Source organism: Cibotium barometz, chromosome 16, assembly GCF_041138505.1.
Source record: "Cibotium barometz isolate CiBa-2024 chromosome 16, ASM4113850v1, whole genome shotgun sequence".
Classification (NCBI taxonomy): domain Eukaryota; kingdom Viridiplantae; phylum Streptophyta; class Polypodiopsida; order Cyatheales; family Cibotiaceae; genus Cibotium; species Cibotium barometz.
This window is the reverse complement of record NC_141061.1, coordinates 40523287-40541670: the sequence shown is the minus strand read 5'-3', so window position 1 is coordinate 40541670 and position 18384 is coordinate 40523287. Positions and strand designations below refer to the sequence as shown.

The 18384-nt window shown below is 49.1% G+C and overlaps 1 protein-coding gene across 5 annotated transcripts in view; it reads left to right on the top strand.

Annotated features, from left to right (window-relative positions):
• Nucleotides 1–18384, top strand: part of BGAL17 (beta-galactosidase 17) — a 189727-nt gene that overhangs the window by 42102 nt on the left and 129241 nt on the right. For all 5 annotated transcript variants that reach the window (XM_086810584.1, XM_086810582.1, XM_086810586.1 and 2 more), the window contains exon 3: nt 11960–12155. In XM_086810584.1, coding sequence (XP_086666710.1) covers nt 11960–12155 — 196 coding nt within the window. The remainder of the gene's footprint in view (nt 1–11959; nt 12156–18384) is intronic.

The window sequence follows — 18384 nt, the reverse complement described above, 5'->3', positions numbered from 1 at the left end:
TAGGAACCAGATAGAGTCTGATTGTGGAGCACAAGATGCAGTAGTGGACAGATTGGACTTGGAGAAGCACCAGGGAGCAGTCGGCTGAGGACAGAAGCTGTCGGCTGAACCAGGAAGCAAGGCGCATGAAGGCAAGACAAGAATACCCAAGTCGGCTGAGTGAAAAAAGCATTTAATGAATTCAGAACTGGCCGACCAGCAGTCGGCCAGCTCCTACCTTGTCCAAGAAGCCTATAAAAGGCATCAAGTGCTCATAGCATGGATCATTCCACCCACTAGGGGTGTGAGTCAATAGGAGGTCCCATAGGGGACAGAATTTAGGGTTAGGAACCTTTTTATGAAGGCAGCCCATGGCTGCAAAGATCTGTACCTTTTTTGTACATAGTATATACTGAAATTCCAGCACTTCTCACTCTCTCTCTCTACTCTCTCTCTACCTGCGTTTTTGCATCATGGTGCGTTTTTGCATCAGAAGGTCTTCGAGAGTGTTTAGGGCTGAAAGAAGACTACCCAGAGCTTCCGCGCGTTACACTCCACCATTGTTATGGATTGAAATTCGTTTCTCCTTGAACCCTCATCTCTCCTACACTCACATCTTGGAAATGTTCCACCCTTCACAGCTTGAGCTCCAGATCATGTGAATACCAACATGGTTTTTCTGATTTCTGCATTTTAGGGGTTGCTGCTGAATCGCTGATCAACCATCTTCTACCCTGTGTGCGGTCATCTGTGTACTGATTGACCACTTTCTACCTGTGTTTCCTGAACTGAACCATCATCACCACCATCATGGGATTAGCGATTCAGAAGCAAACCCTAAAATGCAGAAATCAGAAAAACCAGTCATAAATAGCCAATAAACTTGGATTTATTCGGCCGCACCTCGGCCTCAATTGCTCATTCACATGTGGTTGCCATGTCACACATGCTTAGCCGGGAGGGCGAAACGATCTTTGAAGAGCCCTCATCTAGTGGGGCCCCTCCATACATGCACCCCAGCGTGGATTTGAGGCCCCGAGCACATTCACATACCCTCTTCTATATCCACCAACGGATCTATTCCCACCTCCCACCCTTGCAACACCTCCCCTTATGCCACAACTTGACATAACAATTGTGGACAGAGGATCCGTTAGACGATGGCTAGTAGAGGCTAAGATAGTTGACACAAATGCTGGATCATAGCAAAGCACGCGGGGCAGCATCAAAACACAGCATGATATTAGTGTTGATGGCGGCAGCAGCATCTAAAGGCAGCCAACCATCTTCTACCCATGTGTGCGCCCATCTGTGTGCTGATTGACCAGCTTCTACCTACGTTTCCTAAACTGAACCATCATCACAACCATCATGGCTGCGTTTAGATGCTGCTGCTGCCATCATCACTAACATCATGGCTGTGTTTTGATGCTGCCCCGCTTGCTTTGCTATGATCCAACATTCCCTTAAATCCATAGCACACTGAGCCATAATACATGAGTCTTTGAGCTATGCTCATGAGCCTCTGAGCCTATTGCAGGGAACATCTCTCGTTTCTTTGCTAGTGTTGGAGTATTGGGACTATTGAAGGCTATCCAGGCATCACCTCCATCTCTCCGAAGGGGGGTGTTGGGATTTCGTAGCTAGTTGGTGTGAACACTCTCTAGAGGTGTGAACATCCCTTATTAAGGTCTAGGTCAAAAGATGAGGCTTGATGCCTATAAAAGCATGTACTTGCAAGGTAATTAGCACAATAAGAGTATCATTTGAGTTGCGCAATGCCTTGATGTAGGGGCTTTTGAGGATAGTTTCAGTGGGAGAGACATCATCTTCTACTGTGAGACGCATGAGGCTCCTGGACAGTCCATGCCACATGTTAGTGGATACGGATGGGAGACAGCTTTTAGATAGGAGACTCGTTCAGAGCATAGAGGACGGGGCTCAGGAGGAGTGGCAGTATTGTTTAGAGAGGAGCTGCAGCCAACTGATACATATAGTCCGCAGAGATGAGTAGGCTAGGTACATGTGGGTTAGACTGAGGGTAGAGACGGGCAGATATCTCTACATTGCTATATGCTATTTTGCTCCTAGTACATTAGTGTATGCATCACCTAGCAGGCAGTCTCCCTTTTCTATTTTGGATGATGACATTTGGGAGTTCTCCAGGGATGGTGACATCATTCTCCTGGGGGACTTCAATGCCAGGACCGCCCATAACCAGACAGTATTTTATGATACCTCAGAGGAGATGTTGAGGGAGCTTGATGTTAGGGATATGGGCCTATCTAGACTCTCACAGGATGAGGAACATATTGTGTATGGGCGGTATTTGATAGACATGGGGACTGCACATGGATTGGCCATCCTGAATGGCCTACAGAGATTCCCGATAGGAGGCGGTTTCACTAGCTTTCTACATCGGCATGGTGCTAGTACAGCGGACTATGTTATGGCTCATCCCAGTCTCATTCCCTCTTTTCAAGATTTTATGGTAGGCACTAGGCCGGTTGGAGTAGCAGTGGATCATGCTATTTTGTCCTTCACTCTCACATTTTAGTTCAGCACCGCTCCATTGGGACAAGTCTCCACACACACTCGTTATACCTTTACGCTCTCTCTCTCATTGTACTACTTGTTTGTCTCATAGGCCAATTTTGGCCTTTTGCAGACGTTAATATATCTTTCTTTCTTTCGTTCTTTCTCTCTCTCTCTTCTCTCTCTCTCTTCTTTGCATTTTGCATCAAGATGTTCCTATGAAAGGTGTTTAGGGCTGAAAGAAGACACAGAGCTTCCGTGCATGTGCTGGCTCTGAGATATTGTTTCTACCCATGTCCCACCCACCCTTACTGCGTCACGCATGGATGAAACCATCTCCCGTGTTGTGATCTTCTATACTGCCTTGGATTGAAACACGGAGTGCTTGTGGTTGTTTGTATGCTCCAAGAGGGATCTCAAGCACACATGTTCTCTTGAACTACTTTGCTGAATTCTGATGAATGATGTGTTTTATGCTAGGGATTATGGGCTGCTTATATATGAGTGAGATGCTCCTGGTTGGTGCTAATAAAAGGCTGTCGGCCTGCTTTATATGTCCACAACTGATATATTTCAGCATTACATGTTGCCGTTTCACATACATGCATGTGCTTCACACGTGTGAAGTCTTGGGACTGCTGGCGGCTGGCTGTTTATGGCCTATAAAGGCTGCCGGCTTGGGATTATGTGGGGTTATGATGCCTTAAGCATCTAACCAAGTCAAATCACCATGTGGGCTGCCTTATGGGCTGGCTCATAAGCTATATGCTTATGCTAAGATGCTTCTGATGCCAGACCTAATGCTAGGCTGACATCTACATGCTCTGAATGATGAATTCTCCAAGTGGGTAAGAGGATTTACACATGGAGACTCTCCAAGACTGGGGAGATTGACTTACGTAGCTCGTGCTTGACATGTCCCGAATTGGGGCTCACAATGGGGCCACGACATATGATAAATAATCCTAATAAGGGTATTAATACTATATGATGTTATATAAAATGCTACGCCAATGTGTCACACAACACCACAGTGCAGGGTGCATGTGACATTCCCTTATGCTTAGCTTGGCGGAAGGTTCATGGCTTCCAAGTAGTCCGGCAATATCTATGGGTACCCTTGGAAGAACTTATCATCTAGCCATATGGCTTCATGAGTGCCTTAGTCCTTGAGCTTTGTGTGGAAGTGTCTTTGTCCGCGACTGGAACCATGCTTCCATCTTTGGAGGAGAATTTGCTCGGGCTCGATAACTTTAGCTTCACCAACCATCTCAGGCTGTTGCTCATCTGAGACCACCTGCAATGCTGGTCCAACATAAGGCTTCAACCAAGAAACATGGAAGACATTATGGATAGTCCAACTGTCTGGTAGCTTTAGTGTCATGGAGACATCACTCATCTTTTGAATATTTGAAAAGGGGCTAAAGCTTCCAAACGAGAGCTTGGGACAATGCTTGCACACTTGCTTCAATCTCTGCTTTATGATCCAGAGATACACAGAATCCCTTTCTTTGAAGTTGACACCTCTTCTAGACTTGTTGGCTTGCCTAATATATGCTTCCTAAGCTTTGGCGAGGTGCTCCTTTACTTACTCAATGATTTTTGTGGTCTTGTTGGCCTCCAAGGAAGGTGACACCACCTTGTAAGAAGTGACGAGAAACGGTAGCCAATTGCTATCTCATAAGGAGCTTGACCAATATTGAATGAGTGAGTATTTTTCAGGATTGCCGGCACCAAAGCAAGATAATGCTCGAGGAGAAACGTCATCATCAGGATCCATCGCTCGCTGAAGCTCCCCCCCCCCTCTCGAGCTGCCTTCGCCCTTCCCCGCCTGCTCGCACCCCCCCTCCCCGCCTTCGAGCCTGCGCCTCTTCCTGCCTGCGCGCACCCCCCCCTCCGCGCCCCTGTGCTTTTCGTGCCCCCCGCCCCCCCTTTCGCGCCCATCGCCTGCCCCCGTCTCCCTCTCACGCCCCCCGCTCCCCCCTTCCTCCGTGTCCTGCCCACCTGCTTGCCCCCGCCCCCCCTCCCCTCTGTCTTCCGCCATCCTCTTTCTTCCGCCCCTCCTCCTCTGTCTTCCGCCCCTCCCCCCCTTTGTATTCCGCCCTTCCCCCTCTTCCCCTCCCCGCTCCGCTTTTTCGTGCAGCTTGGTTCTTGCAGGACCCTCCGTCTTCGCTTCGCCCTCGACTCAGCTTCAGACTCTGATGGAGGTTCCTCCCGCCCCACCTCAGAGGGACTCTTCCGCAGCCCCCTCGCCCGCCCCTGAGGATACCCCCATCAGGCTTTCTCTTTCGCCAGAAGAGGAAGCGAGCCTCGCCGCAGAGGTGGAACGCCTCCAGGCACATTCCACCATCTGCCGTATAGTTGGCACTCGCCTCAATAGAGGGGAGATCCGGGATCTTCTCCAGGCCCGCCTTCTTGTAGATGTGGGCAAGATCCTGGACGTTCAGTTATTGGGCCGCGGACACTACCAGATTGAGTTCGAGATAGCCTAGAGCGTGGCCCAGGTCCTAGCCATGAGTCCCCTTGACATCAGGGGCGCTCGGGCCTTCTTCAGACATTGGCAGCATGGTTTCGACCTAGCAGCGGCCGAGCAGGGAGAGCGCCTATTCCATGTCACAGTTTGCTTTCCTGGACTTTGCCGCGAGTACCTTCCGCTCCTTTCTAGGATAGGATCATTGGTGGGCTCGGTGCTTGAGACTAGCCCCACAGCAGCTTCAGTGGTGGCTAGAGCAGCTGGCCTTCCTTCGTTCAGAGTTTTGGTTCCTGACATCTCCTCCCTTCCGAAGGTCATTCGGTTACCTAGGATAGGGGGGGGATGGATCGATAAGAGAGGAGTTTTCGGGGCTCCCGAACCAGTGTTTTATATGCAGGCAGGTTGGCCACCTGGCCAAGGCCTGCCCTCGCAGGAGACCTCGACCTTCATCGCAGCAGCAACAGCAGACCTCTGATGGCCCGCCCACAGATGCGGCTCGGCAGGCAGCCTCCGGGACACCTGCTCAGCCCACAGAGACCTCTGATTGGCAGCCTGGATAGGGGCGCCGTAGAGGGAGACAGCCACAACAGCATGCCCAGAGACCGACGTAGCAGCAGACACAGCCTCAGCATCATTGGGTTCCAGTGAGGAACAGCTTTGCTCCCCTCCAGGAGGAGACCCCAGCGCAGACTGAGGATCAGGAGATGCCAGCACCCCCCCTTCAGCACCCATCAGAGTTCATTTGGTGATACCTCTGGCCTGAGGGGAGGAGGCACTTGATTCAGCGGTGCCTTCTCCTTCCCTCTTTGCGGCACTAGCGACCGGGAGTGGACTTTGGATCTCGCTCTTAGTATTTTGCGGACACAGGCAGTTGAGTTTTCTCGCCATGTGAGCAATTTGGAGATGACAGACGTGATAGGCCGACTCTAGGAGTTGGCACATTTCTTTGATACCGGGAGTGCGGCTGGCTCCGGGATTCGACATTTGGTGGTTCGCATAGTGGCACACCTAGCGCGAGACCCTGGCTATGTATGCATACATGAGGTTTCTCTCTCCGTGCGGGAGGCAGTCTCTATGGGACATAGCCACTGGTGCCTGGTCCGAGACTATTGCAGCACACCGGGTGGGCAGATTCGTAGCCGCTCGGATGGGGATTACTCTCCATCCAAGCCGCTTGTGAAGGCCTGCCGTATGGCTGAGACAACCTCCACCTCAGCAGGTCATCCATGAGGATCATCTCATGGAATGTACAGGGCCTTGGCGGCGCACACTATGTACGTTATCGTGGTTGCTTGAGGCAGGAGCTTCAGAGATGCCTGGTTGGGGGCAGTATTGATATTTTGATGATGCAGGAGCACCATTTGAGTGAGAGCAGGATTCGGAGATATGGTTCGGTGATGCCTGGTAGATGGGACACATTTTGGGCTGCAGGTTTTGGCCCCTTGGGTGGGCAGGGAGGAGTATGTATGGTCATTGCGGATGTATGGCGGCAGGCCATTGTGGATCGCGGGGTCATTGTGCCTGGTAGAGTGCAGTATGTTATTCTGAGGATGCACGATGAGCACTTTGGTGTGCTCAGTGTCTGTGCGCCCAATCATGCTAGTGCGAGAGCAGAGTTCTGGACCCTTGTTACAGATGCATTGCCCGAGGCCGCACATTGGTGTGTCGGGGGAGACTTCAACATGCTTGAGGACCCGGCCGATAGGGTGGGAGGCAGTCATGTTACAGTGCATGGCACGGAGCTTGCAGCTTGGGAGCGATTTTGTATGACATTGCGGATCACTGATGCATGGCAGCATGAGACTTTCTCCCGTTCTTAGGACAGTCTTAGTTTCTCTCGGTCGGATCGCTGGCAGGGAGGGACTAATCTATCACGGATTGATCGCTTCTATGTGGGTGACAGGTTCGGGGAGCGTGGTGGCTCCGTTGGCATTCTTGCTGGCACCTCTTTTTCAGACCATGCGCCAGTGATTTTGACACTTGAGGAGAGGACATGGGAGACCAGCTTGCAGTTGAGGATCCCAGTGAGGATACTTACAGACCCCAGTCTTTTTAAGGACATTGAGAGGATATGGCATGATAGCCAGAGCTCTGACCTGGATGCAACAGGCCAGTGTGCCCAGGGACTCATCGAGCTCAGCTCTTTTTTGCACGCTACAGCCTTGACACGGCTGGGAGAGACACGAGAGCGGGAGCGTCGCTTGAGACGTAGCCTTGCTTCGCTCCAGCATCTTCAGGAGCAGCTGCCTACATGTGAGTGGGTGGCGTCCCAGCTGAGCCAGGCACGCCAGGAGGTTAGAGAGGCAGAGGAGCAGAGACACGAGTTCTACTATCATCGCCAGGCCTCTCAGTGGACGCAGCTTGGTGATAGAGTGACTGGGGAGTTTTTTGAGATCACCGGACCCCGCCATGCTCGAGTAGGAGTATGTCAGCTCAGGAGGCAGGACGGATCGTTAGCCACTGAGCCCGGGGAGATTAGAGCTATTGCCACTGAGTTCTATAGAGACCTGCTTTCAGCGGAGCCAGCCACCACGGAGGCACGTGATGCTTGCAGACAGACTGTGTGGGCCCATGTGCAGAGGAGGGTCACAGATCGTATGCGCATAGTTTTGGGTGAGCCCCTTTCAGAGGATGAGTTTGTTGAGGCTTTGAGGGTCCTTCCGCGTCATAGTTGCCATGGGGAGGACGGATTGACGCCTGCCTTTTTTATGCGCTATTGGGACCTTTTGGGGCCAGGCCTCCCCAGGGGTTTTTAGCATGTTTTGGACAGTGGGGTGATGCCACAGAGTTTTTCAGAGGGCTTGATCTTTCTTATCCCCAAGGGGGAGGGAGTGTCAGATGATATTCGGCATTGGAGGTCTATTACGATCCTCAATACTGTCTACAAGGTCCTAGCAAAGGCCTTGAGTTTGAGGATCCAGCCCTTCCTTGGGGATTTGATTCATGCTACCCAGAAAGGATTCGTTAAGGAGCGCAGTATCCTTGACAACATTTTCACCTTCTGGGAGGCGACGGCCCGAGCTAGAGTTCTCGGTGAGGACTTGGTCGTTATGCTTCTCGATTTTGAGAAGGCATACGATACAGTCGATTGGGGTTTTCTAGAGGGCACTATGCTTCGCCTGGGTTTTGAGCTAGACTGGATTCGAGGAGTGGCGGCTCTATATTCCATAGCTCGTAGCCAGGTGTTGATGGCAGGAGGACGGGGGCCGAGTTTTGAGTTGACCAGATCAGTCCGTTAGGGATGCCCTCTCGCCTCGTTCCTTTTTCTTTTCTTTGCAGAGGCTATGAGCATGTATCTGACAGCAGAGAAGGTGGGTTTGAGAGGACTCCAGCTCCCAGTCCGGGGTGAGGACTTGCTCGATTCTGAGTTTGCTGATGACACGGGATTGTTTCTGCATGGCCAGGAGGCCAATCTACAGAGGGCAGAGCAGTCGCTACAGGTTTTTGGTGTGGCTTCGGGAGCATTGATCAATTGGCGCAAGACAGCGGCTTTTTGGATCAGTAGCGCTCCCGCTCCGGCATGGAGCCCAGACCCGGGTTTTAGATGGATTCCTCCTGGCACAGCAGTGCGGTATCTGGGATGCCAGATTGGACTTGATTTGTCACCTGAGCAGCAGATCACCCCGCTTCTTCTGAGCATTCGGAAGAAGCTTTTATATTGGAGTACAGCTCGGCTATCCTTGGCTGGGAGGGTGGTGGTGACAAATCAGGTGCTTTAAGCGACTATGTGGTATATCACGTCTTGCTGGATTTTCTCGAGCTCTTGCACCAGCCAGGTATAGAGGCTGATCAGGAACTTTCTTTGGTCTGGGCGGGATGGACAGCCGGCCTGGGCTAAGATTGCTTGGGCAGTTATTACTCTTCCGCTGGCCCAGGGGGGCTTGGGCATTATAGATCCAGCTGATCAGAGTAGAGCCTTGTTGGGGAAGCTTATTGTTCGGGGGCTGCTTCCAGGTGCTGAGCCTTGGAAGGAGCTTCTTTTTCAGCGGCTGCAAGCTAGAGCTCCTCCAGCAGGGGGCGCTTGGGCACCAGAGATTCGGTGGATCTTCACAGAGATGAGGAGGACAGGCCTCAGCAGAGGATGGGAGGACAGATTTGCCTTGAGTATCCTGCGAGCTTGGGAGTTGCTAAGACCGGGGCTTTCTCAGAGACCTCCCACTTGTGATGAGGAGCGGGCCAGACAGCCGCTCATCTGGAGCCCCGCGGTACGCACAGAGGAGGGTCATATGCTGGGTTCTCGGCCTCGTCTAGCCTGGGGACCATTGGCGGCAGGCCCAGCACGCAGTTTTGGAGATTGGCAGGCCTTTTGCAGTCTCCCGGAGGAGATCCAGGTGGAGAGGCTGAGTCACTTCAGAGGGGGGCTGATTATGAGGGATGACATTCAGGAGGCACTCACTGAGGAGTGGTTCACGCCTTTCGAGCCAGCGGCCCCACGGTGGATGGGAGCCTTTACACAATTGGAGATCTTGATTGCTGTCAGAGCTTGCACTGAGGATGGTAGATGCCTCTACTATGAGATACAGGATGAGGGCAGACTTCAGAGAGTTGAGGCGGAGTTGCCTTTGGTTGCAGAGTGCATCTTTCAAAGGATACGGGTAGTGGCCGCCGCTTCTCGAAAGTGGCATATTGATCCAGACCCTGTAGATGTGGACTCTGATTGGCGCATATGGGCATATGCTGCGCGCCCCTTGGCCCGGCTCCAGTGGGACCCTGGCGAGTACGAGTGGCATGATCCTTATGCGTCCCCTGAGGCCACAGAGATCACCTTTTTCCAGTACACTGTTCGTTTGGGGAGGCATATTTTGACTGCGAGGAGGACAGTTTTTCCAGCTGCATCGGAGCATTGGCGGCTTCAGGGACTCTCACAGGAGTTCGTGGAGGATTTTTGGACCAGGCTCTGGGCTAGCAGACAGGCATGCAGGATCTTGGCTTTCCAGTGGTGGCTGGTTGCCTACAGGGGCTCTGCAGTTGGCACCTGGCTTGTCTTTAATGGCCTTCCGTCGGCCTGCGTCCGATGCGGCCACCCATTGGAGACACAGAGACATTGCCTATGGGACTGTCCACAGGCGTATCAGATCTGGCTGAGGATGCTACGCATTTTGGCCCCCCTCTCTCTAGAGGGCATGTATACGTGGGGGGCCGCTGCTTGGTCGACATCGTCAGGGCCAGCTCTGGGATACGAGACGGAGCAGGGCAGCCAGGCCATTAGATTCATTGGGGGCCAGCCTTGCCTTGTTCCTTCACCGGATTTCTCGACAGCCGGCTGGACACAAGAGAGGGATTTACGATGGGAGCTCCTCAGCAGCCTCACCATATGGTTCACCTGGAGAGCCCGTTGTTCCAGGGCCTTTGAGGGGAGACTGGAGCCACCAGCAGAGACTGTTCGGGCTATCTGGCAGGAGTTGATCCACACCCTGCGAGGATAGTATGACCGCATCCGGGGCGACTCGGATCGAGCCATCTTGCGGCGCCAGGCCTTCCACACCACTTGGCGCAGCGGGGCCCTGAGAGGGGTTTTGTAGCCCAGTGGGCTTTTTTATAACTAATGAAAGGATCTTTTCTCGGAAAAAAAAAGGAAGATAATGCTCCATTTCAATTGCTGATCATGGCAATACGATTTGAGAACATCAAATGCCAACTGATTATATAGTTTTGTATAATCTGTCTGTCTAGCTATCTGTTTGAGGATGAAATGCGTTAACTTGGTTCGAAAGTTGTTGAATAATGCTCTCCAGAAATGTGAAGTAAACTTTGGATCCCTGTCAAATATAACTGTCCTTGGTAAATCACATATGGGATACCAAGGCGAAGAAACAAGCGAGCGATATCTTCAGCTATGGCCGTTTGTAGGAGCATTAATTATGGCATAGAAGGCCAATTTTGCAAAAATAAAAGAAGCCCAAATATTTGCAAATACAAGTACTTTAATTTGCAAATTTGTCTCAAAGGTTTGAAAAAGCCTCAAATTTATTTATTTTTGCAAATTCTATAGAGGCCCTAATTTTTGATGCAAAGGCTGCTCATTTTCTAAATTGAAAAGAAGCCCTAATTTTTTTGGTGTACTTGTAGCTTGAATCTTACAATTTTGTGCTTAATCCAAGTGAGAAAACAGTAATTTTTGTTGATTCCTGATATTTCCAAAAAATTTGATGCTCTGTGCGTGTGCATGCTGCTCATGGCTTCCTCTGGTTAATGGGTGCTTGTGGGGAACCATGCATGTGCCATATTGATGGGGAACCATTACTGTTAAGGCTCAGCATAGTGCTGTCTATTGGGACTGAGTGCCGGTGTTAGTTTCTACTGTTTTCAATGCTGTTTAAATGTTTCTGTGCAGTGTGCATAGATTTGAAAACACTGCTGTTCAAGTTGTGGACATGGACTCACAAGCACAACTTCAGAACTTCAAGATGACTGTCATGTCACTAAAGTGACCTTGTTAATATATAATGCTACACAACAGATACACAAGTTGAGCAAACAAATCTTAGATACAAGGAAAGTTAAATAAAGGCGGCCCATTTTTCATTGATTTTACTAAATAGTGAAAGTCAAAGGCTAAGAGTACTTGCAAACTTTATGGCATTTACTTCAATCATCTGAAAACTCAAAATATATTTTACAGCTTCATTCAGAACAAAATCTGTCACGACAAGGCTCATGGAAAAATTGATATGAGTAGGTTTTTGCAGAGTAACTTTGCTTATTACCGTCAAGATACACTGCTTTTTTTTTTTCCACGATGGCTCAGTTCGATAAATTTTTTGGGGCATATCATGTCCCATTTCATTTCCTAAATCTTTACGTATGCGTGCTTATTTTTCTCCATATCAAGGCAAATGCAGAAGAACAATGTTTTTTACAAAAGTTTGAATAATGTAAATATTAGAATGCTGCTCATACACCCTTTGGAATCATTTACATAAAGCAAACACTTGCAATATTGTGATATTGCTGCTGCCATTGCTGTTGCAGTATTGGGAAGATAGATTGCTGAGAGTCAAAGCATTGGGTTTGAACACCATACAAACGTATGTACCCTGGAACGTGCATGAGCCAAGGCAAGGGGAGTATCATTTTGATGGCATTGCAGATCTCGAGTCATTCTTGAAGCTTGCACAACAGTTAGACTTGTTGGTTATGATTCGTGTTGGTCCTTACATATGTGCAGGTTGGCTATCTTCTTCCTTTATTTAGGGAAGTTTTGAATGATTTAGACTTTTGGTTTTGGATAAGAATGCAAGCTGTTCACAGTTCCATTGGTGCGAGAAAATGATTTTTTCAAGAATGAAAGAAAACTAGACACCAGCCTGCTTGTCTTTGGCATGATAACAGAAAACCGCGAAATTTGTGTGCACCATCTCTGCACCTAGCAAAGGAAGTTTTGCATTGGTAAAATTATTGTTGTGAGTGTTGATGTCAGGTTACCTTAATTTCTTTCCGTACTGTGATACTTCAAGAGAGGTCTTTCTCTGGTTGGGGTTTCCTTTTTTTCTTTCAAAAAGGAGACCTTTTAACACATGGCGAATAATACATGAAACTGGGTCAGACCATAAACCTTTTGAACTTCAAAAACATTGTCAGTATATATTTGGAGGTCCTCACCAAGCTAATTTTGATGAAAATAGCCAAGGATAGAAGTACGCAAGTTTAGTCAAGAGTACTAGAAGCCAATAAGATTCCATACCTTCGGTCAAGCAGTCTTTTTGCTCGGAAGACTTGCAGCATTGATAATCATAGGCCTTTTAAGACCAGTCCCTTTTTTGACTACATGGAGTGGTTGTCATGTACAGCTTAATGCTTCCACTTAGATGCCCATGATGAGACCCCATTAAGAGAACCACCATGTCACTAGAGCCATGTATGCTTTCTTCTGGAGAAGGCTGTGTAGTTATGGCAGAAGCTGGAAGGTTACACCCTCTATGGCTGATATCCCATTTTGGATTGCCCGCCAACATGTGGAGATCAGTGACAGGTGCATCTCTCTTATTGTCCTAATGCAGGTCCAGGTTAATAGAGGTCAGATGGAATGCTTTCGATATCTGGGGTAACTTCCCCATTTCTCTCACATACTCACCATAGTGCTCACCATGTTCATGCTGATAATCATGATGATGAGATGGACATACACCTAAGCTATCTTTCTATATGAGTTTTTTTCTGTTTTCTTAGTCTTTTTTCATGGCCCAGTACCACATGGAACTCTTGTACCACTCTTGGTCTCATAGAACCATTGGGTCTCTCTCTCTCTCTCTCTCTCTCCCTCTCTCTCTCTCTCTCTCTCTCCCCGTCACCTGCTCTTCGCTGTTCCGCCTGCGCCCCCTGCTCTCGGCCTGCGCCCCCTGCTCTCTCTCTCTCTCTCTCTCCCCGTCACCTGCTGCTGCCCCTGCCCTCCTGCCCCCCCCGCTCTCTCTCTCCCTCTCTCTCTCCCCGTCACTTCCTCTCTCTCTCTTCCCGCCACAGACCCAGCCCCCCCCTCTCCGCTCTCTCTCTCTCTCTCTCTCTCTCCCCGTCACTTCCTCTCTCTCTCTCTCTCTCCCGTCGCCGCTGCAGCAGGGCCTGCCCCTCTCGTCGCCGCTGTAGTAGCAGCCCCCTCCTCTGCTCCTCTGCTCGCCCTTACCCTCTCTTGAGTAGGGTTTAAATTCAGTACCCCCCTGAGGGGGAGGGGGGGGGGCTCCCTGTGGGCTATTTTCAGCACCCCCGTGATACAACATGGCCCCTAAACTGAAGTCATTTGCAACCATGGCCTTGAACCCACCCCCCCTTCCACCCCTTATCAAACCTCAATCCCCATGGGAGATCTTCATCATGGGAGAACTGAAGAAATTGCAGCAGGAGGTCTCCACCCTCAAAACTGAGCTGACACACAAGGAAACAAAGATTGCCAGTCAAGAAACAAGGATTGCTGGCCTCGAAGCTCAATTGCAGGACATCAAGAACAAGCAGGAGATTCAGGAAGCAGCCCAAGAAGCAACCCAAAAAATACAGGAAACACAACAAGAAAGCACAAAACCTCAGGTAAAATCAGAGAACTTTGTCAGTGAAGTACTGTCAGTCCTGAAAGAAAATGAAAGGGTCAAAAGCCTGGAAACTTTTGTTCGAATTGGGGGCTTGCCAGAAGATTGGTCAGTAGGTACCAACACAGATGAACAGCTAGAGGGATACATCTTGGATGTAGATATCATAAAGGAACGACTCACTAAAGTGGTACCTTTTATAGACCTTGGTGACCCAACTGACATTCAAATTAAAGGGAAACAGGCTAGGGTTCGATACTATGATATGATTGATAAGATCAAGGTAATGAAGCAGACTAAATCATTGCAAGGTACCTCGGTGTGGATTTCTGATGAGTTGACCCCACTACAACTAAAGAATAGAGCGGGGGAACTGGCCAAAGTCAGAGAAGCAAGGAAACAAGGGAAGTGGGCGGTCTATAGAGGAGGAAAAGCTATCATCAAAGATTTTAAAGGTCCACCCTCCTTTTGAAGGACATGAACTTGATACTTATACATATCTAATCACATTAAGCACATGGTGATTTTACCATTGTAACATGTAACTCTCATGAGTCATGAGAGCTTTGAAGTTAGTTTCTTTTTGATCCCACATGCACTTTTCTTTAACCGATACCCCGAAGTGGATTGTAACCAAAGATGTATTCTGATCTGTCCTATAGGTCAGCTTTGGCCTCGACAGGACGTTAATATATCTTTCTTTCTTTCTTTCTTTCTCTCTCTCTCTCTCTCTCTCATTGTCTTAGGATTGAGTCTGCAGAGCCAAGGGCACCCCACGAGATGCATGTATATGCAGAGTATGCACAACGGAAGAGGTGGAGGACGAGGAGCACTACTTGTTCAGGCGCCCGACGCCCATCCCATAGTCGCAGGGGGTGTCTGTCCCGGGCCTTCGGGATGGGGGAATGCAGTCCCAACCTCCCTTTCACGTGGGGATGTGTCCCTCTGTAGGGGGGACACCCCATGTGCCGTCCCTCACCAGAGGAGAGCCATCCCCTGTCAGGGGGCGTCTAAAATTTGTGGGACGGGGGTGTTTGGCGACGTGGATATCACATGTGGAGCTCAGCCTTTAGGGCCCACCACCCAGGCTATATTTATGTAGACATGGTTTATTTTCTAGTATCTGGATTCTGCATTCTAGAGTCAGTAGACTATGCTTCAGCCTTGAGTCTCAACAGTTGTATTGTGTTTTAACTTTGTGTACACAATTACCAGTACACTATTTTTGTAATATGAATCATGAATTGTGTCATTTTGTGTGCTTTTCTTTCAGAGTACTCAAATGTAATATAAATACTTAACATTTGATGGATATATTGATGCATTTTTTTGTGTACCGTTCCACCCCCCGTCCTCGTTCCCTGCTTCAAGGCGTTCCCCATCCCCAAACCCTTCCCTGTAACCATTCCCGTCCCCCAACCCATGTGACTATGGCCCATCCTACTATGAGATCCGAGGGAGATTCCATGCTTTTCTGGGACGGATTTGCCTCCCTCTCTGGGGTCATACGATATGAGGATCAGAGATGTTTGGGTGTGTTTTATTAGAGCTTCGTCATCACAGATAGGGTGGGCATCTCCCTCATCCTGTATTTAAAGGAGATCATCTGGAACAATGCCTCCACTGCCATAGGTGGTGCAGCAAACTCAGCTTGAACAATGTCGTGCGGGACGGATGGTTTGCTAAATGTTCAAGAGAAGAAGAAGTCTTACACCATAAGAAAATCAGAACACTTACCTTCTTTGCTTGCATCCTCGATTGTGGTCTCCAAAATCTCATTCATCTTTGCTTGTAGTGGCTTGTCCATAGCTTTGTTTGGACACTCGTAGGTACGATGTCCCTGCTCCCCGCATCGAAAGCATAATCCCAACCGCTTTGCCCTCTCCAAGAATTCGGGATCATGTTGCCAACGCACGGTTTGTCTCTTCTTACCATTGTTATTACCAGAATTCTGATTTTGTGAAAAACTCCTCGGATTTGGTGCACGGTTGTTGTCATTAGAAAAATTCTGATTCTGTCTTGGTCTTTGATTAAAGGGTGCGGATCCCTGAGGACGATGGCTTGTCGATATGATCCTAGAGCCATAAGCTCCAGAGTTTGCTTTCTTTTCATTGAACTTCTCCATCTTCTCGTAGTTCTCCTGCTTCACACCAATGGTGCTAGCAACTGTGTCGGACAAGCCTCCTGGGCATCGGACTCTCCCAAAGACCTGCTCATATAGCCTGTATATGCCCCACATCATGTCTGAAGGTATGCCTAGTGTCTACAGTCACCGAAAGAGGCGCTCTCTGGGCATAGTATCAAATGCCTTGCGGAAATCCACAAAGCAACAATAGAGCCGTTGCCTCCGTGCCTTGGCCTGATCAATCAGGCACCTCAATGTAAAAATGTGGTCGATGGTCGAGAAGGCTCGTCGGAAGCCTGCCTGGCCTGCTGCTCTCAATCCCCCAACCTCTGCATGAGTGCTCAGCTCTGCCTCCAAAACTGCCCCGTATAGTTTGGCCAATATATGGCCAATCATGATGGTCCTGTAGTTCTCGGGGTCTAGTACATCTCTCGCTTTATGGATCAGCACAGTAGTGTGCATCGTCCACTCAGCCGGAAACCCCTCTGACAGAGTTCTGTTGAAGAGATGAGCAAGAAATGGTGCCAATGTATCAATAGCAGAGATGAGATGCTCTCCCTGTAATCCTGTATGATCTGTCGCCCGTCCATGTTGGAGTCGGCATATGGCCCTCCTAACCTTAGGTGGGGTGAAGAAGGTGGAGACTGTGGAGCATGGCTCTGTGGGCTGTGGTATAGGGGGCTGTGCAGGCACATCATATAGTCTCTCTGCATATGTTGCCAGGTCTGAGGATCGGTAATAGGTGTGGGAGGACGGGGCTCTCCGAGTCTCCTCCAAGCAGCATCAGCATCTCTGCTTATGAGCATGTGATGTGTGTCCCAGTACTGAGCCTCCTCATAAGCTCGCCGCTTACGGCGGGTGAGAGTATGCATCCTCCTGCCTGCCTGCCTCTGGGTGATCTCCCCGCGAGCCCTCTGCACTCGAAGACTGCGGTAAAGGTTTCTGCACTCATCATCATACCATCGGTACTGAGGCATGCTCCCAGATGTAGGTGGCTGTCCTGTCTGTATGTGGTATGGGAAACTCCTCGTGGCTGCGGAGTGCAGTACATGTGAGAGCTGGGAGGTGAGCATAGCCATGGGTGCCGATGGATCTAAGGCAAATAGCTGATCATGAACATGATAGTCGTACACATCGGCTAGGTCCTGAGTGGGCTCTCTTGTGTCTCTATCATCAAGATGATATCCCGGCCCTCCATCACCTCCTCAGGTCTCCTTGGATGTGTCCATAGGACTCCATTACAGTTCCAGACTGCTATGTGTATCTCTTTGTCTTCATGTACAACATTGTAGCTTTGTTGGCCGTTCTCTACAACTTCACAAATTTACAAGAGCATCAAAATATCAACAAGGACCTCATTCCTAATCTGTATAATTTGCGAGTGCAGAATAGGAACTGAAAACTAGAAGGATCTAAACAAACCTTAGCAATTGTGGCTAGTTGTGCAACTATGACGACCTTTTATTGTAGTAGCTCCCAAGTAACTATTGAGAAAGAAGAGTTGAAGAGGAGATTAGGCCGTGGAGCAAAACACTTCACTGTAAGAAAGGGAAATGGAAGAGAGAGAATGAAGGCTGCTTTCATTGGCTCCTTAGTATTTAAATAAAATGCGGTGTAAAGAGAGTCTTGAACAAGGGGTAGTTCACATGTGCTCATCATTTCCAAGTGTTTTCATCGTACATGTGATGTGAGGTTCATCAAGGGAGTCATCACCAACATTGGCAACAAAGTCATCAAGGTCTTCATCATCAAATCTCATCGGTAAAAACTTAGGCATCTACAACATCATCCACAAATATTTTCACCAAAAATTTGTGACCTTTGTAAGTGCCGCCAATATGAGGAGGCCTCAGGCATAGCCTTAATTATGAGTTGGAAAGTGTTGTAATTTTGTGACAAAATGAGCATGCATGGAATGAGTGTGTATGTGAGAGCAAAGAAAGAGCTCTCGGAAAAATATGGGAATATAGCCACTAACTTGTTCGCAAATAAGAAGACCAAATTCAAAACCTCGAAGTCTGAAGGGAAGAACAAGCAAATAAACCTAGCAAGCAAAGGTTATTTAAGACAATAAAGAGCGAGAGCATGGCTTCTCACCCGTGGTTGTAACCCCATCCGCATCAAGTCAAAGCCAACATTGTAGCCCACAGGGCTAGCTCAGATGGACCACTCCAGCATATGACTAGGAGTGTAGGTCCAGTGTAGCATGTTAGGTGATAGACCCTCATCGCATTGAGGGAGAGTTTTGAAATAGCAAT